At 42.0% G+C, this 25,570-nt stretch overlaps 1 protein-coding gene across 14 annotated transcripts in view; it reads right to left on the bottom strand.

The window, feature by feature from the left end:
- Nucleotides 1–25,570, bottom strand: part of MITF (melanocyte inducing transcription factor) — a 168,071-nt gene that overhangs the window by 51,253 nt on the left and 91,248 nt on the right. For all 14 annotated transcript variants that reach the window (XM_073351080.1, XM_073351079.1, XM_073351085.1 and 11 more), the window contains one exon: nt 16,535–16,781. In XM_073351080.1, the coding sequence (XP_073207181.1) occupies nt 16,535–16,781 (247 nt within the window). The remainder of the gene's footprint in view (nt 1–16,534; nt 16,782–25,570) is intronic.

Here is a 25,570-nt window from a genome sequence, read left to right as displayed (position 1 = left end):
TGTCAAACTTGATATCATTTTAATATTATAAGTTTGGCTGGCAAAGGCAGTTGTGTTGACAATAATATATTTAGATTTCTATAAGACACTTGACTCAGTACTCCACAACTATCTGATTAAAAATGTTGAGTGATACACAAAGTAAAAATCAATGTGGCACATATTAAATAGATTAAAACACCATTAACTGATAGCTTATAAAGAAACAGCAAATAGGGAATCATCATCCAAGGGGAGCATTTCTAGTAGGGTCCCAAATTGATCAATTCTTGGCCAAATGCTAGTCCAGGGGTCAGCAACCTTTGAGAAGTGACGTGCCAAATCTTCATTCATTCAAAGGTTTCACGTGCCAGTAATAAATTTTACATTTACAGGGGCCCCCGACGGAACCCCAGATTGGCAGTGGGCTGAGAGGTGCCAGCGGCGGGGACCCCGGCCGGCAGGAGCCCAGACCAGCAACGCGGGTGGCAGACTGAACCCCAGACCGGCAGCGCGCTGAGATGCTCAGCCTAATTCCAGTCTGGGGTTCCACCTGCCGGGCCCTGCCAGCCAGGGTCCCAGCCGCCGGCCCCGCTCAGCCTGCTGCTGGCCTGGGGTTCTGTCCATTCATCCAGGCCGGCAGCAGGGCTGGCGGCCGGGCCCCTGGCTGGACTTGTACAACATGCATTCTAATACAAATAAAACCCAAGGTTATGTAGGAACCAAGAATGTAGATAACAGTTGTGGCCAACTATTTTGAAAGTAATGACATAAAAGAATTTGAAGGGTCATGGTGGATAACAAACCGGACATGAGCTCCCAATGTGATGCAGCGATTAAGAATAAATGTGTCCCTTTGATATTTAAGCAGGGAAATATCAAGTAGAAGTAGAGAGATGCTATTACTGATGTATGCAGCATTAGACAGACCCCATTACTGGAATACTACCTCCAGTTCTGCTATGCACACTTCAAAAAAGGATGTTGACAAACTAGAAAGGATTCAGAAAACGAGCAAAGAACAATTAAGGGACTGGGGGCGGGGGAGAAGAGAGGGGAGAAATCGGCCTTCCACCGAGAGAGTGAAACAGACTAAAGAACAGCAATCTATTTAGTTCTTATCGAACAGAAGATTAAGGGGTGATGTGATCTAGAATACCTACACAGAAAGAAGATTTTTGATAAAGAGGACTCTAATCTAGCTGACAACGAGGTAACAAGATCCAATGGCTGGATGCTGAAGTTACGACAAAACAGACTAAAAATAAGGTGCAAGTTTTTAACTGTGAGGGTAAATAACCACTGGAATAAGATTTCTCAAGAAGTGGTGAATTCTTCATCACTTGAAGTCAGTCAATATTAAATGTTTTTCTAAAAGACATGTTCCAGCTCAGTCAGAAATTACAGGTGTGATTGCTGGAACTACTTGGTGACTTTCTGTGGTCGGCAGGAAGCCAGACTAGATGAACGTGATGGTCTCATCTGGCCTTAAAAAAAAACAAAAAAAACCCCACACCTATGAATTTGCCTTTCAGGCTAAAGGATTCCAAAGCACTTAACAAAATGGTACGCAACCTTGTACACAGGGAGTGCTTCACACCCAATTATGATGATTTATTATTTGTATTATTGAAATGTAGCTATGTCTGGGATGAAGCACAGAGTAACTACCGAGTAATACTACACAACACTATGGCAAGTCTAGAAATACAAAATATCAACTAAAACAGCATGGGAAATTCAGTGAATCAGATAACTCAGTAAAAAACGATTGTTCACCTTCTCCTAACTGTTGCTCATATCCCTTCCAAAGAGGTGTACGCGCTGGGTGCACGGCTGTCAGAAAGTTTTTCCCCTAGCAGCACCCGTGGGATCAGCTGTAGAGCCCCGTGGAGTGGCGCCTTCATGGCGCTCAATATACGACCCTGCCAACCTGGCACCTCCTCAGTTCCTTCTTGCCGGTTACTCCAACAGAAGGGAAGGCGCAAAGGGTTGGAATGAATATGAGCAACACATCTTGAAGAACAACAGTGATGAGAAGGTGAGTAACCGTTTATTCTTTTTCGAGTGATTGCTCATATCGATTCCAATTAGGTGACTCCCAAGCCTTACCTAGGCAGTGAGGTCGGAGTTATGGAATCGCAGATTGGAGCACTGCTCTGCCAAAAGCTACATCATCTCTGGCGTGCCGGACAATGGCGTAATGAGGAGTGAACGTATGGACCAAGCTGCTGCCCTGCAGATTTCTTGTATTGGGACCAGGACCAGGAACGCTGCCGAGGCCTGAGCCCTTGTGGAGCGTGCCGTAAGAGCTGGGGCTGGCATTTTGGCTAGCTCATAGCACGTGTGGATGCATGATGTGATCCAGGTAGATATTCTCTTGAGATGAGACTGGTAGTCCTTTCATCCAGTCTGCCATGGCTGTGAACAACTGGTTCGACTTCCTGAATGGCTTAGTAAGCTCCATGTAAAAAGCTAGTACTTGCCCAACATCCAGGGAGCGCATCCTCTGCTCACGGCTACCGGCATGTAGCTTAGGATAAAAGAACAGGCAGGAAAATGTCCTGACTAAGGTGCAAGTATGGCACAACCTTAGGAAGAAAGGCCGGGAGGCATGTAAGTTCCGCAAGAAGAACGCAGTCGGGGTGAAGAGTAAACTCCCCAGCCCAACAGCTAACGATAACTACAATAACTAAGAACTAAACTTCAAAATACAAGCAGTTCGAATAGAAGCTAGGGACATGAGGATCTTGCAAAGCAAGACGCCACAGTTCCAATGACCATCACTAGTGGTAAGAAGGAACTGAAAAGGCGCTGGGTCGACAGCGTCACACATTGAGCGCCACGAAGTCGCTGCTCCAGGGGGCTCCACAGCCAACCCGACGAGTGCTGCTAGGGCAAAAACTTCCCAACGACTGTGCACACAGCGTGCGCGCATTCACTGGAATTGATATGAGCAATCACTTGAAGAATAGCGTACACCACGTCATTTCCAGAGTGAGAGATTAAAACTACAAATCGCACATGTAGCTGCTACCCAATTTCCAAATAATTAAGGGCTAAAGAGGAGACTAACCATTACCTCAACCTGCCTATTACTACACTAAAGTAGTCAATTAAATTCCATCAAATCATGCTTAATTAATAAAACCTGACAGGTACCCTCCAACTAAGTCTTGAACATTTTTGGTTTTTCTCTCCTCTGTCTTACTCTCTTTAGAGGGAGACACAAGAAATCAAATTTAAAAAGCTCTAGATGATCGTCAAAAAGAAATGCAATAATTAGTCACTAAGGACAAAACTGGAAATTGTTCAGAAATGGAAAAAGCAAAATCAAAACACCAGGCCCCGTTACAGACACCATATAATATTGTTTTTGTTTAAAGAGCCAAGTTATGGAGTTGAAACTCGTTGATAATGAACCAGCAGGCATTATTTTAAATCAACCAGTTTTAATAAATGAGCCAGAAATGAAAGAGGCAGGGCTAATTAACAACATTCCTTGATGAATTACCTAGTGGTGTGTGGTAAATCTCTGTGCGTCTTTGTCTTGATCCCCAAATTTATCCCTTACTTATTTCCCAAGAGGTTAAAGGACATGGGGCTAATTAAGGCACCAATCAAATGACAGACAGAATTATTCAAGGTAAGGCTGGGGGTTTTTTTGTTTTTACTTTTAGGGTTTTACATCTCTGCCTGGTACTTAATCTAAATTTTTTTATACTACTGCTAGGAAGGGGGAGGAAAAGAACTAATCTTGTCACGGCCAGGCAGGTTGAAATTGCCATGCAGTGCTGGGCGAAAAGCTACATATTTGAAATTTAGCCAGTAAGAAATTCCCTAAGCCTCTCCTGAATGGCAGGAATGTCTTCAGCTTGTCAGTTTCAATTTATTCACTCTACAGGTTCAGGTTTAAGAAATTAATGCTTCCAAACCAGCTATGTAACTGAAGCAAAGAATCATATTTGCGAGGCTGCATAAATTCTAAAGACCTAAATTTCATATTTTAACATCTATCCTATGGTAAAGTTGTTACCATCTGGTGGCCCTTTTATAAGCTACTGCCTCATTGCCAAGGAATTAAAAAGTAAACTAAGCCACCGATATTCTGAGGTCTATTTTTTTGTGCTCTTTGGCTCCTTCTTCAGCAGCAGTTAACTGATGACCAACACTAGTCTCCAGATCGAACTCTGAGGTAAGCAAGAGTCTCACGTGCAGATCCAAGGGCAGAATTTGGTTCCAAAACCTGGCATAGTGCACAACGGAGCACACCAGAGATGGCCATTTCATCTTCACTTGCGATGAGTCAAGGTACTGATGTTTGCCAAAGAACAAAAAAAGGAAAGGGCTGGTAGTGAAGAATTTGGGACCTAATTTTACCAAGTACCTTCTAATTTTGGGCTGGATTTTTCAGTGGTGCTGAGCATCCACATCCACTGACTGCATTTGTCAATGCTCAGCACTTCTGAACGTTAGGTACCTATTTTTTTAGGTACCCAAATCCATCCTTAGGTGCCTATTTTAAGCACCAACATTTGAAAGCTGATTTATTTAAATACAGAAGGTTTAAAAAACAAGTCATAATTTAAGAGATATCATTCATCATAAGCAGCAGACCTGGGGCAAAATCTTGCTCTTGAGGATCTAACCCACACCAGAGAGGAATAGTGCTGGTGCTAGGGGGAGCAATTACACCATGCTGCCAGCCGGGGGCAAATAATGAATATACAGTACGATGGCTTGCGGAAAGGGGAACGTGCTGTGTTGAGCATCTGCTTGCTGCTCCATGAAGGAGCAAGGAACCTGCAGGCCCACCCACATGTCCAGCCATCACTTCAAGCTGGTTCGCTGCTTCTCTATCCTAGGGCTGAAGCAAGATTCCAGCCTAATGCTTCCTTAGCTAGTGCATAGGTGGCAGGAGCAGAGAGGAAAGGCTCCTTGCACTCCATTTCTCTTGCTTCACCAGCATACAACAAGGCAGGATTTAGCCCTAGGACACAGGGAGGTGGTCTATGGCAGAGCCATGAATACACTGTTCAGTATCACTGCATAGAAAATTCTACCAACCAAATGATCACCAACTCAGTCACTTTAGCGTTAAAACATAGAAGCATGTAAAGTTCAGCTGGTTAGCCTATTTTTATATAGAACATAATATTAAAAAACTATGCGTACACAGATAATTGTGGCTCAAGCCGACTATTTATATCAGGGGCGGGCAAATGTTTTGGCCTAAACCGCATCAGGTTTAGGAAAGTGTATGGAGGGCTGGTCAGGGGAGGCTGTACCTCCCCAAACAGCCAGGCATGGCCCAGCACCCCTACCCATATCCCTCCACGTTTCTTGCCCCCTGACAGGCGCCCCCCGGACTTCTGCCCCATCCAACCCCCCCCGTTCCCTGACAGCCCCCCCAGGACCCCTGCCTTATCGACCCCCACGCTCCCTGTCCCCTGACGGGCCCCCTGGGGATCCCCACCCCTGATTGCTCCCCACCGCCCCATCCAACTCCTCCTCTCATTCCTGACTGCCCCCCCGAGACTCCTGCCCCATCCAATCACCCCTTCTCCCTGACCGCCTGCAGAACCGACGCCTGACTGCCCCCCGCTGCCCCATCCAATCACCCCTTCTCCCTGACCGCCCCCGGAACTCCTCCCCGACTGCCCCATCCAACCCTCCCCCCTTCCTGACTGCCCCCCCCCGGATCCCTGCCCCATTCAACCCCCCCTGTTCTCTGTCCTCTGACTGCCCCGACCCCTAACCACTACCCCCACCGAACGCCCCTGCCCTCTATCCAACCCCTCCCTGCCCCCTTACCGCGCTGCCTGGAGCGCCAGTGGCTGGCGGTGCCGCCCGTCTGGAGCCAGCCATGCACCGCACAGCACAGAGCACTGGGCAGGCCGGGCTCTGCAGCTGTGCTGCTCCAGGAACTTGCAGCCCTGCCGGCGAGAGCATTGCGTCGGCAGCCCAGTGAGCTGAGGCTGTGGGGGAGAGGCTGGGGACCAGCCTCCCGGGCCAGGAGCTCAGGGGCTGGGCCGGAGGGTCCTGCAGCCCGGATGTGGCCCACGAGCCATAGTTTGCCCACCTCTGATTTATACGCACCAGTCACTGCCAGTCCAGCCTATATTTTAATATTTCCTTTTTTCATCTGGCACTGAGCTCTGCTCCCAAAATGCTCTACTTTGCCGAGCTATGGCTTGAAATTATTTGTAGACATGCTGCACTGTTGAAATAGCTCTCATTTTATTGAGCACGAATACAAATGAATTGGTTCCAGCCCATGGAATGTTTAACCCAACTATCTAATAAGGCCTTTCTAAAGCAATGAGCAACACTTACTGGAATTTATCAATGAACTAAGCCCGAGAATGTACAATTCAAGGGGACAGAAGGTGTCCGTAGGTTTTGGCAAGTTAGATTACTTTGCAAAGACACACTTGCAGGACGCACATCTCAAGCCTAAGTTTGTTTTCATTGTATGGCATTGTGATCCCCCACCCCCCCCCGTTTAAACTTTAAAACCCTTTCTTGTAATTTTGCTCCGCTTCGATGAATTTCAGTGACACCCTCCCTGCTGTTCTTCTCCTTGTTCCATACGCATTGTCTATTACTTTGAAGGTTCCAGCACCCTTATCTTCTCACATTCTCTTCCCTCCTCTGGTTCTTCCTGTTTTGCTGCTCACAAACCAGCACATGCCCTATCACTCACCCTACTTAGCGCACCTTTTCCTGTTGCTTCTGCGACCTCATCCATGCATTCTGCTGTGATCAGATTCTTCTGGAAGTGCATGTTTGAATTTTGCACAAGAGGAAGCAAGCAATCAGTGCATCAGCCATGATGTACATTAACACTCGGCATCCATTCTCAGCTCAGCCAGGGCAGTGCAATGGGCTGTTTATGCATTAATGCTGACTGGAGGAAGGGCTTGTTGCAGCCCTAGTTAATGTCTTTAGTTGGTGGGCCACAGAAGCTCTGCAATGCTTCTAAGATCCACAGCTACAGAGACAAACTGCACCACCCCTTTCCCAAGGTCTAATGCTTTGGACTCCAGTGAGCATGCTCAGAACATTCATACAGCCAGAAACATTTTAAAGAACCAGTGAGCCAATGTTATTGGTCTCTCCCTGAAGGACTTAACAGGTGATCATGCTTAGAATTGGATTAACTGCAACAGGCTTAGTGATCACTAACCCATGTGGCTATAGAACCCAAGAAACTGGGAATGGTGGCATTTGAGCAGCATGAGCTCTTGCCTTCCAGAGGACTATGAAATTCTTTGTGAGAACATGAAATCTCTCTTTTCACTGCTGGATTTTATTTCGGGATCACAGGTAAATTTGGAACTACAAGGTTGTACTGCGAAGATCCAGCTAATCCTCAGCTTGGGCTTGCTAACATTTAGCATCAGATCATGCACTTACGGGACAAGTGATATGAATTTAATCACCTCATTTGCTCTCTGCCCACTAAACCATTTCTCCCCAGGTTTATTCTAACACACTAACTCCTTCAGCAGTAGCAAACAGCCACCAATCAGCCTGCCAATGAATTTTTTCCCCCTTTCTGTACTGTACAAGCAGTCTCCAAAGCAAAGCTACCCATTTTCCTGAGGTTCTAATTCTAAGTCTTGAGTGAACACTTTTAAATGACCTCTGACCCAAGACACAAGAACCCAAGTAGATCAGGCCACAGCTAGTCAGACAGGTACTTTTATTTAAGTAAAAACTTAAGAGTTAAGCCTGCAACAGATTCTTTATGCACAGATGTTTATATTTATCTAAGAAATCTTCAGGAAGACTACCTCCTGCTACCCCTTCAAAGTAACTACAATGAAACTTCCTAGAATTCACTAAAAAAGTAATGAGAGAGAAACTGGTCTTTCGGTAGAAGAGTTATATTTGCATCTCAGTACTAACTGATCTGACCAAAAATAAATAAATAAAATAAAATAAAATAAAATAAAAAAAATCACTTTCAAGTCAAGATTGTCAATTACATTTACTGCCCCAACTGCTTAACTAACCATCTATTAAAAACTGGAGCGCAAACATACAAAATCAACTTGCTATCATACATCTTTTAAATTAACCTGCAATAAGAAAAGAAAGTCACGAAACACAACCAAGTGCACCAATACTGTGATAGGTGCTAAAATTGCATTGTTCCTGTTCTTCCGGGCTGCAAAATACATCTCCCATAAGGAAACAGATCATGTAGAGTTTCAATTCTCTGTTTCCAACTAGACACTGTAAATAGAGAGAATATATTAAGAGCACACAGTATTGCTGGGTAGCAGGGCATATTATTGCAGGAGCAGAAAGAGAACCAGACTATTTCTGGACAGCTGCATAAAGCAGTTAATTCATACCACCCAAAAGGCGTCTGGCATTTTACAAATGGCAAAGACAGACATGGTGTCTGATCCAATTTATTTTTTAAATGAAACACAATGCTCGGCGTGCAGACACTAGGGGTAGAGGAGAGATGAGAAGGAAGGACAACTATTTGAGCATGGGCACTGAGATTTGATAATTACTTTCAAAGTAACTACAACACAGAAAATAAATCTATAAGATACATAATAATTTATTGTAGGCAGTGCATCAGGAATGCGATTAACTGAGCAGCTGGGCATTTGGTGAGCCTCCACAGCTATTTGAAATTTTCTATTCAACTGTTTGTACTAGGACCCAGCATGTATTCTACTAGGATAGGCAACAGATTAATCTATTGTAACATCAGCAGAGACCATCAGTGAATGCTTCAAAGGCAAGCAAAAAAGGGGCTGGGGGGAAGGAGCCCCAAGCCACAAATTTTGGCTCTGGGCTCTGAAGAGCACAAATTCCGATGCGTTTGGAATCTGCAGGTGTTGATTTGGGTCCCTTTTTAGAAAGGGAAAGGACATCATACAAGGTGGAGTGTGTGTACCTCACATCCAGTAGCTTGCAGGAAGGAGTTTCCTTTCACATTTACATACAATAGGGACTGGCACCATAAAGAAAAAAAGCTACGGCCCTACCTTGGAGTAAGTGTCTGAACCAACAAGCATAGTGAAGTTCATTCAGGATACCCTTATGCTGCAATCAGAGGTGTGACTGCATGCCGCAAACGTACCCATAGCCAAGCTAGCTTAAATACAGCTAGCTTGAGTGATACCATTGGAGCTGCAACAGCATAGGCTAGCCCTTACATACCCTTAGTGGCAGGTATGAATAATGGGGCACTTCAAGGTTAGCTATCTTTGGGGAGGAAGAGCATGTGCTATCCTGAAGCACAAGGCAGGAGTGGATATTCTGCAAACTGCCATAAAGAGAGCGATTTTATTTTGCACTTTGCAGAACCAGGAACCTGCTTTGTGGATATTCTCTAAAACAAAAGAATTGTTTGTTCATATTCTCTAGGAACGGCAGAAAAAGGACAAGGGGCAATTTTAACGACCTGAATGAAGGAGATGTTGGAGAGGTTTATGTTTCGTTACCAGGATTCTGTTTGCGCAATGCCCTGAAATCGATCTAGGCCACTGTATAAACAAATCAATAACAAACATTGGAACTCTTGGCAGAGGGACTTCAAGTAGCAAACAAAGTCCATTAACGCTCGAAACTGCGGGATGTGGAGTCTGAATCCAGTGATGCTCAGGAGACGTATATGGAGCTGTACAGTGGGGAAACTTTCTTCTCAACTCCGTGACAGTGAGCATAAATATTGGGACAAACATGCAGTAGGAAGACCACAGATTTATTACTATGCTATTGATGAAACTGGACAGAAATCTTGCATTGGGCAGGGGTAGTAGCTGGTGCCAGCCACAGCAGAAGCATTAGTAGTTGTCTAAGTGACGAATTCAGGGAACAGCTACCACACTGTTTCACCTGACACAGGAGACCCACTAGATTCACTTTAGGGGCTGGTTTTGATCAGTATCTGGGTCATGTGACTAGAAATGATGCATTAAGACTGCCAGGGAGTTGGACGGTGGGGTCAGCACAAAAACAAAAAATTTGGCTCCAACATAAGCAGTAGCAGCTCTCACTGACTGAATTGGGAATTGTACTCTCTGATACTAGGCCTGAATTTGGTCCAGAGTATCTCTGCCAGATGGTAATAGTTTGTATTACCATAGTGCCTAAGAGCTTAAGTCATGGACCAGGATCCCATTCTGCTAGGTGCTGTACAAACAGAACAGAAAGACTGCCCCTGTCCTAAAGGGTTTACAATCTCAGTATAAGCAAGAGAGAACAGACGGATACAGCTGGACAAAGAGGGAATAATATTGGTTAACCCAATAGGCAGTGGTCTGAGCACACCAGCAGCCTAACCACTGTCAAATTTGGTTGTTTTTTTGTTTGGTTTTTTTAGAGGACTCACACCAAAGGAGAGTTAAAAGGTAGAGATATAAAGGATCCAACTCATGTAAAGCAATGGAATTTAATTGAGTTACATCAGGGTAAAATTAGTTTCAGTGAGAGTAGGAGAAAGATGAGATGATGTCCTCGGTATTTTATCTGCCAGGAAGTCTGTGCTCTTTGGCATCTAGTGTCCTTGTTCAAACCATATTCTGCTGGACATGCAACGTGTGAATTACAAATAAAAACAAGGATAATGTGTCCGAAGTTAAAGTGAGCATCTCCCTAGATGCTTCACCTGATAAATAAACACCGTTCACGAATGTTATAAAATTATATTCACTTGCCTCACATTGTCATTTCTTACCCATCTCAGGCCATAAGTACACAATATTCATTCCACACACACTTGCAGTCATCTACTTGACCTTCATCCTACTGCTATCATCCCAGTAACACCCGCCTGCCAAACAAAATCCTACAAGAACCAGGAGGAGGTCTCAAAGAGCCCAGATTCAGCTGCTTGTGAGCTAAAGCAGAAAGCAAGGTCTGAAGCCAGTGATTCCTGAGAACCCAGGGCAGGGCCAGCTCGCCACACTTAAGCCACAGGCCTATTAGCTTGAGTAACTCAATCAATCTCTATGTCACTGGGGAAAGAGACAGCCACTCAGGTCACAAGCCATTTACGAGGTTATAGGCAGAAGCTGGGACTGGGCAACAGGGGATCACTTGATAATTGCCCTGTTTGGTTCATTGCCTTTGAAATTCTGGCACTGGTCACTGCCAGAAGACAGGACACTGGACTAGATGAAGCATTGGTCTGACTGAGTCTGGCCGTTCTTAAGTCAAAACGAAGACCTTAAATTCTGCCCAGAAGTCAGATAGCCAGTGCAGACCATGGAACACAGGTAAGATTCATTCGGTGAAGCACCATTTACCAATCAAACAGCCCCATTCTACAGCTGCTGCAATTTCTGAACAATGTGAAGATGCAGCCCCATGTCACACTCACAATATGGTAAATCCAACCTGAGGGACTCACGGGGATGGATAATGACAGGTGGCTGCATCCTAAAGAAAAGACTGAAATTATTGCCGAGCGCAGATCCTAAGATACATTCTTGGCCGTTGCTGGTATCTGAGCACCCAGAAGCAGGGATCAAGCAGTAACCTAAATTGTGAACCTTGGAAGTTAGCAGCAAACAATCCCTATAACCAGAGTGGTTTTCCCCCCCAGCCTGAGTTTAATCTCAGATCTAAAACAATCTAGGTTCTAAATCTGATCCAAGCCCTGATTCTTCCCAAGTCTCCTGAGTAAGTCTGTCCACCAGTAGGGCTGGAAGAGATGGAAACATAAGTCTGTGTGTCATCAGCACACTGAAGATGCTAAACTCCAAACCTCTTTGCTAATCCCTTAGCAGTCCCAAATACTTGGACTTGAACACAACTGAATTGAACCATGCGGAATGCTGTGTAAACTCTCCAGTACCACCTTCCTAGATTTCTCAGCAACGAAGGAGTTGATCCACTTAAGGGGAACCCTATCAACTCCTGTGAGGGTCTACAGGTACGTTAATGACAGCAAAGGCAGCTGAGAGGCAGTCTTTTAGATCTTCCTTCAATCATAACTAGGAGGTGATCAGCCACCAACACAACCAGAGTGGTTTCGATACCATGTAAAAGGCCTAAATCCAAATGGACTGGAATCAAAGATACACAAGGAGTCGAGATATAATTGGATTTGCTTTACAAAAGACTTCATGGTAGTCTTCAAGACAAGGCAGTAGTAAGAGGTGAGACTTTACCCAGGTTAGTATTTAGTATCCAATACAATTTTAAGATTTACTACTGTAACTGGGGTGTAAGGTACCCAGGAGTTTTCACATTCTCACTACATAAAGAACATAAGTAGAAGAAAACACTTAAGAGAACCCTTGTGAAGTACAACTGATGCAGTTTCTTCAATGTAGGGGACAGAACTGTGCCACTACAAATTAATAATAAATTCCATACAAATGAAAGGCTTAGACTCGCATGTTCCCCGGTTCAGAACTTTATCATCTGGAGAACAACTCAAGGACCAAACATTCAGGTTGGCCAAAACATTAAACAACCCTCCCATTCCGCCAAAAAAAAATTTCAAAATGAATGCAAAACTAAAGAACACTGGGATGAAAGAAGTTACTGTGTTTAAAAAATAAATAAATTTTTAAAAGTCCATATCACTTAGCCAAAATACATTGAACCATTTTAAGAAGACAGACTTAATTACAAAAATGCTAAATTCCTCCATACAGATAAAAATAGTGTGTGTTTCACACTTCAAAAATGGATTCAGATCTGACATTAACATAGTATGGAATTCAGGGCCTTGGAAATCCTCCAGTAAACAAGGTATTTAATTAACACATTTTAAATTATTTTGTCCTATTTTTGACGCACAGTACTTCTAAATCATTTTGCATCAGTCTCAAGTCACTCAGTGACGTCTCTGCAGTCTTAGCTCTCAGTGTTAATTCAGGCCAGTGGGAAAGAGATAGCAGGATGTGGTTAATCGGCTGCATTCCTCATGAAAATTTAAAGCAGCCTGCATCTATTCTGTACAGCCAGTGTCAGCTTTCCAGGGGCATAATGGAATGCCACAACAAACCCTATTATAATACAGGATCCTAACAGGTATTGCTGCAGATGTATTAGATCTTCTCCCAGAGAATATCAGCTAATTACCCTTCACCAAGCAATAGAAGTTTTCATTCTGTCGGGTGTTTTCTTACTACACTAAGTTACCCCACTTCAGAGATCAACGTGCAATTAGGAGCCCATCGTTAGGCACATTAAATCATATTTATTCATGTGGCCATAAAGAACATATTACATTTTATTATGCAATTTTGAGAGTGCTATAGTTATATGAAGTAGGCTAACATGAATTACTGTTCTTTTGCTGTATTAAGTACCTTCATAACAGACAGTATATGGTTTGTATTAATTATTATTTTATTAACACAGCTTTTTAAAAAAAAATCATCCATCTCAAAGCACTGTATGTCAGACGTGGAAATATCACTATCCTTTTACACTGGGTGAATGAGGCACAGGAGTTAAAGGAGTTGGACAAAAACACAGAAAACAGAAAGGTAAATAATTTATTTAACATGTGTTCCTAAGCCAATTTTCACGTTTTTATGTATTTTGTGATAGAAACTTACTTTTCAAAAATCAGATTTTTGAAAAGAAAATTGGGTATCCAAAATCCCATTTGTTTACACTATAACCTTCAGCAACTCTGCTTTTAAAAAGTCACTTTGCACATTAACGTTTATGAAAACACAGAAGTCCCATTTTAGTCTAGCATTTTGTTCAGTCATTAAACCCAGACTACCAGGATAATAAACTCACCTATCCTAATACCGTACTCATAATTAAAGCTTATGTCCAGTCTTTACAGAAGCTGGTACATAGCTCAAGGCAGATGATGTGTAAAATATCAACTCTGATTAACCGATATGTAGCGAATAAAAAGTTCCTCAATATATAGTTGGCTGTCAGTTTCTCTCATCTAAAGATATCCTGGTCTCAATTCCACATTTAAATCTGACTGCTACTTGAAAACATACATGTACCTCTGTGGTGAAATTCTTGTCTCATTGATATCCTTGGGAATTTTGCCATGGACTTCTGTGGAGTCACAATGTCATGCCTGGAATGTGTGTGCGCGCTATTATTTTTGTATCGAACACCATCCACATTAAAAGTAACAGAAAAAGATGAGATTCTAGCAACTTCCATACATTTAAAAAACAAAAGCGCAAAATTATATGGATTCTCCCCTTCCACAGAGCGTCAGTCGGTCATTTCACTAACTACGGTGCTCAGAGTATGGGTTTACACTCACTGACGTAGATGGTGCTAGCACAGATATTTATTTCACTCTAAGATGTAAATCAGTCAGTCACCATGGAGCGGCACATAAGATTCCTGCGATCTGTGTGTCTGGTAGACAGTTTTCCTGCTCCGTTGCCTATAGGGATTTGGGGGTAGACTGTGCTTTCAAGGCACAGCCCAGAGTAAGGGATTCTGCAGAATGCCTTGCACCACGTGGAAAAACAGGAAGCAGTGGGAGGCAAAATACCTCCTTGTGCACGATGGGGGCACACTTACTACTATTCCCCTTTATAGGGTGGGCCTTACTCCAACTTGGGCAAATGAAGAGGATGGAAGCTGAACAATGGAGCCGCCATCTCCTGTCAATTCTGGGGCACGGTCTTCTCTAGGGAAGTAGTGAAGTGGCTTTTCCGAGCACAAGGATCTCACTTCTTCCTGATCACTAGGCATCATACCCAGCAATCCTCATGCCTCTCGCAACTGCGCATGTGTGTGAGGACCAGGCAGAATCTGCCCCCTTAAAGTGTTATGTTATCTAATAACTGACCATCAGGTACCTCCTGCCAGCTTCTTTCTATTGGAGCCTCTGCTATAACTTCAGGCGCCATCAAAAAATAAGAAACTGCCCCTTCTCTCATGTAAGGCGGCGGCTACAAAATAATGAATCTATAGCATCTTCCTAATACTACTGCTGTGATTCTGGCAATCACATAACAAACAGGGCATTAAATATTTCCAGTAGTGGTCAAATTTAGAAGAAATAAGCCAAATATGTTGCTATAATTAAATGCCAAAAGGTGGTAGAAAACATTACACATACCCAGTGGGAGATTTGGAAATAAAGCTCTTTCACTGAGACTCTGAAAACATCATCATTTCCTTGTTAATTAAAGTGTATTCTGAATAGAAGAATATTTCACATTACAGTTTACACCGATCAGCTAGGTGTACATTAAAATTACACTATAGCATTTAGCAAGAAATTCAGTAAGTTTCTTCATCACAAATGTTTGATTGGAAAATAAATTATTCTTTGTTCATTTTAATAGCTTCTGTATTAGGGGGAAGAGTCAGAAAATTAGAGCCTGAATCAAAATTCAGATACCTTCTTTAATGTCCTTCCTCCTCACGGCGAAAACATATAAATGCTGTACTCAAATCGCATCTTATTTACTTTTTGCAGAACTCCAATAATGGCATTTTTACCATTCTTTTTATTTAACAATGCTAACACCACTGTAAGTGATAATGTAGTAACGATAAACAAAAATACCTATACAAAACTTAAAAGGAGGACTAGTGGCACCTTAGAGACTAACCAATTTATTTGAGCATAAGCTTTTGTGAGCTACAGCTCACTTCATCGGATGCGGGATACCCCAAGCGTACACAGTTTGCTTTAAATCTACCAAAGTATTGTTAAAATAAATCTTAAAATGGAGTTGGCACACAAAAATGCCAGCACTACACCATGCTCTGAAAATATTCTATTGTAACCAACTTCAGTTGAATTTACTGGTTTACAGTTTGCTTACTGGCCAGAAAGAGTTACTAACCTTCATACTGTAATAAAAAGAAAACTAAGAAGGAGTTGCATGTGGTAGATAAAGCAGAATAGGTATGCAAATACTTAATTTTACTTTGATGTCGCATTATTTCATTTATTTTCAATCATGTTGTATGTTCTTTTAACAAGGCATTTCACGCTACACTACTCTATCTCAACTTACTCAACACGTGTGAAACTAAGTCTGTTCTTGTTATAGTTTTTCTCGGTAATTAGCAAGCTACATAGTCTCCGGCAGCAGGCTACTAACAAGCTCCTACAGTTTCTAATCTAACAAGGAACCCAAAAGCTACTAACAGCCGTCAAAACATTTGAGCAAAAAAGGATTACAATGGCTAGTTGCAAGAGACTGGAAACTCACCCGTATTCCAGATTAAGTCCTTTTGAGAAGATCTTTTGTCATGGATTTTGATTCAGTATTTAAAACAATTATTGAACAGAAATTAACTTGTTCTAAATGGAAGTCTGGTTTGAAATATTAATTATTTTAAGAGGGAATCTTCAAATACGTGAAAGACATTTTCAAACAAAAAATGTGTTAATTTTGCAACTAAAGCTTGCATCTGAGAACAAATGAAAAACTTCTCATTCTTCTCTGGTACTGGGACACTGAGTTAAAGCTAAAAATGAAACCAGACCCTGCAGCTTATTTGTGAAAGTTTAGTTGCCATGAACATCAGTAACCGTGTCACTATTAAATAGACTATGTTTAGACAAGTATGAGAGCCAGTGAACTCGAACAAAGTCACACTCACTTACCTTGAGGACTTCCATTGGCACCTGGGTAGGAGGGGGCAGGTTACAGGGGATGCTGACGTTGATGGCTGGTGTCTGACTGAGTGGTACTCTCTGCTGCATGAACTGGGCTGCTTGCTGCTTCTGTTGTTGCTCTCGACGCTCTTGCTCCTGCATCTGCTCACGCATGAGCTGCTGTCGTAACAAAATCCGTGATGTCATACTGGAGGAGCTTAGGGGAGGCTTGGAAGCTCCAGGATGCTCGGAACTGCTGTGGGAAGACCAAAACCACAGACATCTCAGCTTCCCTGGTTAGAATAATTATTTCCTGCGATTGCAGAGTTACGTTAAGCGTGAAACAAAGTGGCTCTCACACATAAGAGAATAAGTAATGATATGCTGCCCAGGGTAAATTGGAATTTGGAGCTGATCTACTTTAGGTCCTTAGAAGCCAAATTAACCTGATTACATCTAGCCATTATTTTCAATGTTGATCTCAAGCAGCAAAGAGGGAATTTTTAAGTTTTATAAGTCTAATGCTCATTAACATCCAATAGAATTACAGGTTTCAGAATAACAGCTGTGTTAGTCTGTATTCGCAAAAAGAAAAGGAGTACTTGTGGCACCTTAGAGACTAACCAATTTATTTGAGTATAAGCTTTCGTGAGCTACAGCTCACTTCATCGGATGCATGCTGTGGAAAGTGTAGAAGATCTTATTATATACACACAAAAAGCATGAAAAAATACCTCCTCCCACCCCACTCTCCTGCTGGTAATAGCTTATCTAAAGTGATCACTCTCCTTACAATGTGTATCATAATCAAGTTGGGCCATTTCCAGCACAAATCCAGGTTTTCTCACCCCCCCCCCACACACACACACACAAACTCACTCTCCTGCTGGTAATAGCTTATCTAAAGTGACCACTCTGCTACAACAGGGCTCAACGGGATGCTGTATTTCTTTCATACTCCCATTTACAGTGGCAATGCTTTTATTAATTAAAAATCAAAAGAATGTATTTAGCATCTTAAGTTTAACCGAACTTTACACAACTCTTTACGTAGGCATTGGGGGTCAGGGAGGATTCCCAGAACCACTGAGGTTGAATCCTGTGGCTAGAGTTCTACCACACGTTCCCGAGAGCACATGGAAACCCCTCCACGCTAACTTGGTGTTCAAGGGTGGTTTGGGGCAGTGGCCCCTTGCACCACATTAGAGTTCTAGCAGATTTGCTAGTAGCACTCTCTTCAGCTGCGAACACCACTTGTGACAGTATCAACTCACCTTGAGGGCACTAGCAGGCCTGAAGTGAGGAGTGAGATGTGGGTGCAGGCAGGGCAACCCATAGCAACAGCTTGCAAAGGATCCATGCTCTGAGGGGAAGTGAAGGGTATATGGGAATAGCGGCAAGGGGCCCTCTGCAATGCAGGTTTTCCACAGATGGAATGATCTGGCCCATTCTTTGCTCACAACAGAATGATTAATACAAATCCCATATTTTACATACATAATGACAGGAAAAGCAGACAGAGAGAAAGAGAAAGAAAAAAAGTAACTGGAAAAGTTGAAGACAAGATATTTGAAGAGGACACAATATTTGTTTTTTCCTTAACAAGTGACACAATCAAAAGTGTAAAAGGCAGACTCAGTGCAGGTTAATATTATCCAACCTGTTCATTTTATATCCCACCTACCAAGGACTATAATCAAACAGATACTTGACCAAGGACAACTTTGGGAGGATAAGAAAGTTTGTGGTTTCTAGTTCATTCCCATTTTGATCCATTTCACATATGACTTTTTTTTTTTAAAAATAGACAACAAAACATATTGTAAAATATTTTTATTTGTGCTGATTTTTTCCAACTACTATGCTGTATGATGGCATGCATATTTAGATTTGCTATAATTATTAGTCACACTTTATATGGAGGTTCTATTTATGAATAAAAAACAACAAGGAGTTTGGTGGCACCTTCAAAAACTAACAGATTTATTTGGGCATAAGCTTTCATGGGTAAAAAACCACTTATGCATTTGAAGAAGTGGTATTTGAAGAATTGGGTTTTTACCCACGAAAGCTTATGTCCAAATAAATCTGTTAAATTTGGGCATAAGCTTTCGTGGGTAAAAAACCACTTCTTCAAATACCACTTCTTCAAATGCATAAGTGGTTTTTTACCCATGAAAGCTTATGCCCAAATAAATCTGTTAGTTTTTGAAGGTGCCACCAAACTCCTTGTTTTTGTGGATACAGACTAACATGGTTACCCCCTGATATTTATGAATAGTTTACAAAGAGTTAATAAACGAATAATAGATGTGTTTTACAGTAATATATATAGTATGCGGTATGTCATATGATGACATCAGTAGAAGGTGTTTTAAGTGGATATATGCCACCTATTGACCTCTTGCATGCTATAGCAATCTACAATAGCCAATTAATCAGTCATTAAAAGCCTTTTAAAAATGGAATCTTAATAAAAAAATAACCACTATTGCTATGGTGTCTTCAATCTAAGAACCACACAAAATAATTTAAAACCACTGAGCAGCACTTCTATGAAAGGTAGGCAAGTGCATTTTGTAGATGGTTAAAAGTTACTCAGCAGTTAAGAACAGATAATATTACAGAAACAATGCATCCATACAAGACAGCAAAGCGCCTTTTAGGTATGTATACACACACACACACACACACACCCAGCCCCCTCCCCAGTACAGACATGGATTTGTTGCTTGAACCTGCACCTTTGCAGTTGATCGGTGTAGGATCAAACCCACAGCGTATGCAGAGTGCATACAGTTTGGATGAGCTATTACCAGCAGGAGAGTGAGTTTGTGTGTGTATGGGGGTGGGGGGGATGTGAGAAAACCTGGATTTGTGCAGGAAATAGCCCAACTTGATTGTCATGCACATTGTGTAAAGAGTTGTCACTTTGGATGGGCTATCACCAGCAGGAGAGTGAATTTGTGTGGGGGGGTGGAGGGTGAGAAAACCTGGATTTGTGCTGGAAATGGCCCACCTAATGATCACTTTAGATAAGCTATTACCAGCAGGACAGTGGGGTGGGAGGAGGTTTTGTTTCATATTCTCTGTGTATATATAAAGTCTGCTGCAGTTTCAACGATATGCATCCGATGAAGTGAGCTGTAGCTCACGAAAGCTCATGCTCAAATAAATTGGTTAGTCTCTAAGGTGCCACAAGTACTCCTTTTCTTTTTGCATACAGTAGGACTGGGATTTTCAAAAGCCATAACTTCTATTGAAGTCAGAAACAAAGAGCACTAACACCTGCAGTGTCTGACTTCTTATTAAGAACCAGATCCCAACACCTCCCAACAGAAATCTCAGCTGCAAAACACACTTTTCCTATTAGATTAAATGTTAATCAACCAGCATTAATCACACAAAAATTAAACGGTATTATGCCCATTACAATTTAAAATGTATGATGCTTATTTGCATCACTTGCTTTCAAATGACAGGAACTACATTAACGTGTTAAAGTGCAGACGTTCCAGTAAAGAAACATCATTGCATAGGTAAAGGGCCAGATTTTCAGAAGTGCTCAGCACCCAACATCTCCTATTGAGAAATGTGATCCTCCGGTGCTCAACACCCAATAGTTTCCATTGCTCTCAGTGGGAGCTGAGCTCTCCAGCAAATCTGGCAAGCGATGTTTAGAACGAGTCCACTAAAATTAAATTGTTCACAGTAGGAATAACAAAGGAAAGGGGTTATTTTGTTTAAATAATATTAAACCCAGATTTTCCACAGTGCACTTTTTTTTTAAAGGAAAAAGTGGTGGTGGGGGAAGAGACTGTGTTGCTATTTAAGGCCTGTCAGGTTGAAACATTCCCAGAGAGACTGATCCTTTTGATAAAACAAGAGAAAACCTTTGTGGTGAAACTAATGCAGCTGTGGAATAATCGTACTAATTAGCTGCTCAAGACAAGTCATTGACTGTGATACTCACAAAAAGAGCCTCTCAATTAACAGTTGAAGTATTCTCACATCCTAAACCCATCACAGTGTTCTTTAACTTTGTTAAAGTTTGGAAGAGCTTTTAAAAGACATTCACACATTTCCAGACTGCAGAAAGGTTCTATTTAAATGGTTGCTTACTATAATAGCTACAGGTTAGAGCTGAAATACCATTTCAGCCGCAAAAACCAAGGATCGATCCCACTCCTGTTCAAGTCAATGGACATTTTATTTAGGTTTATAGACATGCTAAAGAGGGTGCCCATGCATATGCTCTAGGCATCCTTGGCAGACTTTACAAGTACATACCATGTTTAGCCAATAGATATTCCACTCCAATCCCTCCTCAAAACAATTTACCCCTCCATTCTTCCCCTTTTCCAAAGGTCATGAGGTGGAAGGGAGGGGGTTAGATGAGCCTTGCAACATGCCCTGAAGTTCAGATGAAAGCCATTTTGAACCAAAAGAGGGGGAAGTGAATTTTGAAGCTGTAGGGCTTTTGCGAAGAATGGCCTGCCAGCAACCCCTCCTCATTCACACCAACGAGGCCGCAGCTCAAGGACCTCTGCTGCTCTCAGCTATGCCAGCATGCCATGTGGGGAGAGACGTCTGTTTTGTCATTTATTTCAATGGGTGCAGGAGCAGGCCCATCGTCTTTAATGGCAATTCATTTGATAACTCTAACATTCCCCTGCCATGAGTGCAGAAGACTGGACTAGAAGACCTCACAAGGTCTCTTCATGTCCCATGATTCTATGATCCTATGATTCTACGATTTTGTGTTCTCTCTCTCTCTCTCTCTCTCTCAAAAAAAAAAAAAAAAAAAAAAAAGTTCATTCCTTCCTCAGAAATGATTTTGTTCAGGTAAAGATAACCTGGAGGCAAACTCAGCCGATCTCTGACTAAGTCTGTTGATCTTATAGGTCTCTTCAACTTTCTGGTCTGCTGAAAATACAGAGTTGTGTGTGTGACTGACTTGGCAATAGAAAATCCGAGAGTATATTCCTAACACAAATGCCATCAATGAAAAACAAAAGGAGCCTGATCTTTTTCACATCCAAAACATCAGATCTGGGGGGCCAGATGAGATGGAAAGAACAAACCCTTGAGATTACAGAATGTTCTGTTCATCCTTAATACGAAGAAGCAGCCAGAAACAAATTTAGCAGCAGAAGAATTTAGTGAGCTAAGCACATGTGTAGCTCAGTTTTAATTCATGCACAAACTGGTTACATAATGGAGGTAGCCAATATAGTTTCGTTACTCCTAAAACTGACAGGATTCGGTTAGTGAGCATGCACCAATGGAAGCTGTGAAGTTGAGAAGCTTTCTGCTATGACTCCCTTTTCCAGTTGAGTAACTTGGCCCATATGACAGGTTTCAGAGTAGCAACCGTGTTAGTCTGTATTCGTAAAAAGAAATGGAGAACTTGAGGCACCTTAGAAACTAACAAATTTATTTGAGCATAAGCTTTCGTGAGCTACAGCTCACTTCATCGGATGCATTAGTGAGCTGTAGCTCATGAAAGCTTACGCTCAAATAAATTTGTTAGTCTCTAAGGTGCCACAAGTCCTCCTTTTCTTTTGGCCTAAATGAAACTTATATGAGAAAAATATTACATATTGGATCTACTACTTCCTTTAGTACAAACTTACCCTCCTCACATTTTTACTACTGACAGCTATGTACTCAGATAAAGATACTAAAACTGGCCAAACCTAGAGTCTTCAGACTAGAAGCTGTGGCAGCAGCCTCTGTCCTGCAAAAGAGCAAATGAAGTACTTGCATTACAATTACCTCCTCACCCTTCAGGGGTCAAGAAGAACTTCATTAATCGTCTGCTATCATACAGGTGATGTGGAGCCCGTGAAGGGAGAAGACTACATCATGGAGTCAGTTGCTCTTCCTTCTGCAAGGAGGAGGGGTCAGCTATAGATGCAGCTGGTGGGGGCTACACAGAGCTGCTCCATCTGTCCAGACACTAAGCACAGCTGCCCCTTGTTACTTTATGGCATATGGCCTTGGCCCCTCTGGCCTGTCATGTGCAAGGGAGAAAGGGGAGAGGTGCTTTTAAAAAGTAACAGTTGACACTCATTTGCCCCCTTTTTTTAATCAGCACAAAGAGGCAAAGTTGGCCCTTTCCTAAACTGCTGCTGCTCCTTCTCCAACAGGGATTCCCCTACATGAGCCAAAGGCAGTCAGGCAAGTGGCAAATGAGGCAGCTAGAGAAGAGAGATTATTTTTAATAGATGCATTGGATCCTCCTATTAACCCTTCCCTGAGTGCTCGCTATTAGTGGATTAGGTTCAGTCGCTTTTTTGTTTTGTACAACACGGTACATGGGGCCACCCGTGGTCATTACAAGATCGTTTGGGCTGCCGTGCCCTCTGTGGGATGGACTGTCCAGTCCTAGGTCTTCTTCCATCAGACCCAGCTGTCCAAGCTAGAGGCCTGGACGAGACTGGATTGAGTGAAACTCAATGTGGACTGAATTCAAAGATTGTACATTCCCTGGCAAAGGATCAGCATGCCCCCTCAAGAAAATTCACAATCTAGGGCCTCTTTGGAAATCCCAGGTGGCAGGAATGGCCACTGTCAGTGACCAGGAACATTGCAACCTTCTCTTCTTGATATGCACTTTACCACAATTGCCACTTCCAACTGTGATTATCTCCCGGCTCCCGCCCCCATTGGGTCTACCCCAGAAGGTCAGCTACAGACTTCTGCTAGTGCAGAACATGGCAACCCACATGGGAACTAGCCAAGACACTGAGGCAACACCCTTACTCTTGTGAAGAGTGTGTGTGATGGGATTGTTAACCACACAATGTTTGGGACCTCAACTTTAAATCTCACCCAGACTGCATTTCTGTCAGCAGAACATCATGCCCAGGCATTGATTCAGACTAATTCAACTGGTCTACCTTTTCCAGATTTGGCTCCGGACAGAACATCAGGGAGGCGCATAATGCAGTTAGTGGCCACTAGGCTGCCCATACAACAGCATGAGAACTAACCTCTTGTAGACTCTTGTGTAACCAACGAATTGTTTAACTCTGCAGTAGGAAAGCTCTGTGACACAGTAAATTCTATTTTGATAAACAATGAGCTTTAGGATCTTTCTGCAAATGCAGGAGGCGATTTCATTAAATTCCACCTACTGAAACTGACCAACCAACCCATCTTTTAAACTGACAAATCATTAAATTGGTTATCAATATTCTAACAAGCGTACTTCAGTCCGGAAGTAGTTAGGTCAGTTAGTAGTACAACAAATACATCTATGAGTATCAAATGTAACTCTGAAGAACCATAAAATGCCTGACTTTTTATTTGCTATTTAGAGCCCCAGAGAAATTACTGACGACAGTTTTTTAATGAATACAGTCCAAATGGAGTTTTCTGTCTGTATGGAAGGATGGAAGATTTGAATGACTATACATGTTACCCATAATGTGGATACAAAAAGAAAAGGAGTACTTGTGGCACCTTAGAAACTAACAAATTTATTTCAGCATAAGCTTTCGTGAGCTACAGCTCACTTCATCGGCTGCATCACGAAAGCTTATGCTGAAATAAATTGGTTAGTTTCTAAGGTGCCACAAGTATTTCTTTTCTTTTTGCAGATACAGACAAATACGGCTGCTACTCTGAAACCTCTCATAATGTAGATGGTCATTATTGTATCAAAAAAAAAGACACTGGCCAGTTTTTTGTTTTGTTTTTAAATCGCATTATTCTAAAAACCCAAATTTCTTTACCACGTTACTAACATCAGATTATTAAAACCAAACATTTTCAGAGCCTACTTTACCTTTCGCTATTTACACAGTTGGTTTAGGTCTTTATGTGTGTCTCAGCTCAAACAAAAACAAAAATAATACAGACTGACTAACTAGAAACTGTCTAATTTGGCTTGCAGGTTCTTAAGTGCCAACAGCATTTTGAATGGTCTTGGTTGCAAACACTAATTTAGGCTGGATTCTTTTGTTTGTTTAAAATATTTCCAAAGAAACTTCTAATAAAGAGTTATGAAAATATTCCTGTAGACCTTAGATTTTACAAAAAAACCCTATTGTTGCAAACCTAAATTATGGGCCAAGTTTTACTCATCCATGTCTCTTCAATCTAAAGTTTTTTATTAAGACCCACGGTAATTATGTTTAAAATAAATATGGACCGACACACTTATTGTTTCCATTTATACAGCACCTAGCACAAGGTGATCCTGGTCCATGACTAGGGCTCCTCAGTGCTACAGTAATACAGATAAATAAATAAATAAATCTAAATTCTTGAAAAATAAGGTCCTCATTTTCAGTTAGTATTCCGTGTTTATATGACATAAAACCTCCTATGTCTTTTGTCTAGTGTGGCACACAACTGATAACCTAAAGCGTTTACACTGCAATCCAAATGTTCAATATATGTATGTCACAACAAGGCGGGAGACATTCACAGTATTCTTGAAGACATGGTCAAGAAATGCAAGGATGTCCTTCACAGATATAACAGCCATTCAACAATTTTGATGGTATAGGAGATCCAAGCTGCAGCCATCACCTCTGGATGACTTGTGGAAAATGGGAGTAATCAACTAAAGTCTCGAAACAATATTTATTTTTACGTAGTGAATGTGGTAAAAGTGATACCTTAATGTAACACCTTTGTTTTCCAGTTTGTCCCACAATTTTTGATTAGCGAGAAAAGTGACAAGCCCAAACTTTCTTCACTGTTCATTTTTTCATTTGTTTTGCTGATCCTATGAACTGTCTGAAGCAGAGTTGTATGAAACTCAATGGTTAAAATTCACAGGGATGCTGTAATTTTTCCCTCATACTTGTTTCACACACTAATACTTACATTTGGCGCTGGATTTACCCCGCTGCACCCAAGTTTTTCCCCTTTTCCAGGTTGAAATGCTCGGTTGTTTGGGTGGAAGCCACCCACACCATATCAGTCTTGGCTCAAAACAGAGCTCAAAACAGGTCCACCACTTTCCTTGAACCACTAGACAAAACAGGTATAGAGTTCTGAGTTTGTAATTGAACTCAAAGCCAAGCA

Source organism: Lepidochelys kempii, chromosome 7, assembly GCF_965140265.1.
Source record: "Lepidochelys kempii isolate rLepKem1 chromosome 7, rLepKem1.hap2, whole genome shotgun sequence".
Lineage (NCBI taxonomy): Eukaryota > Metazoa > Chordata > Testudines > Cheloniidae > Lepidochelys > Lepidochelys kempii.
This window is presented reverse-complemented; position numbering and strand designations above follow the sequence as displayed.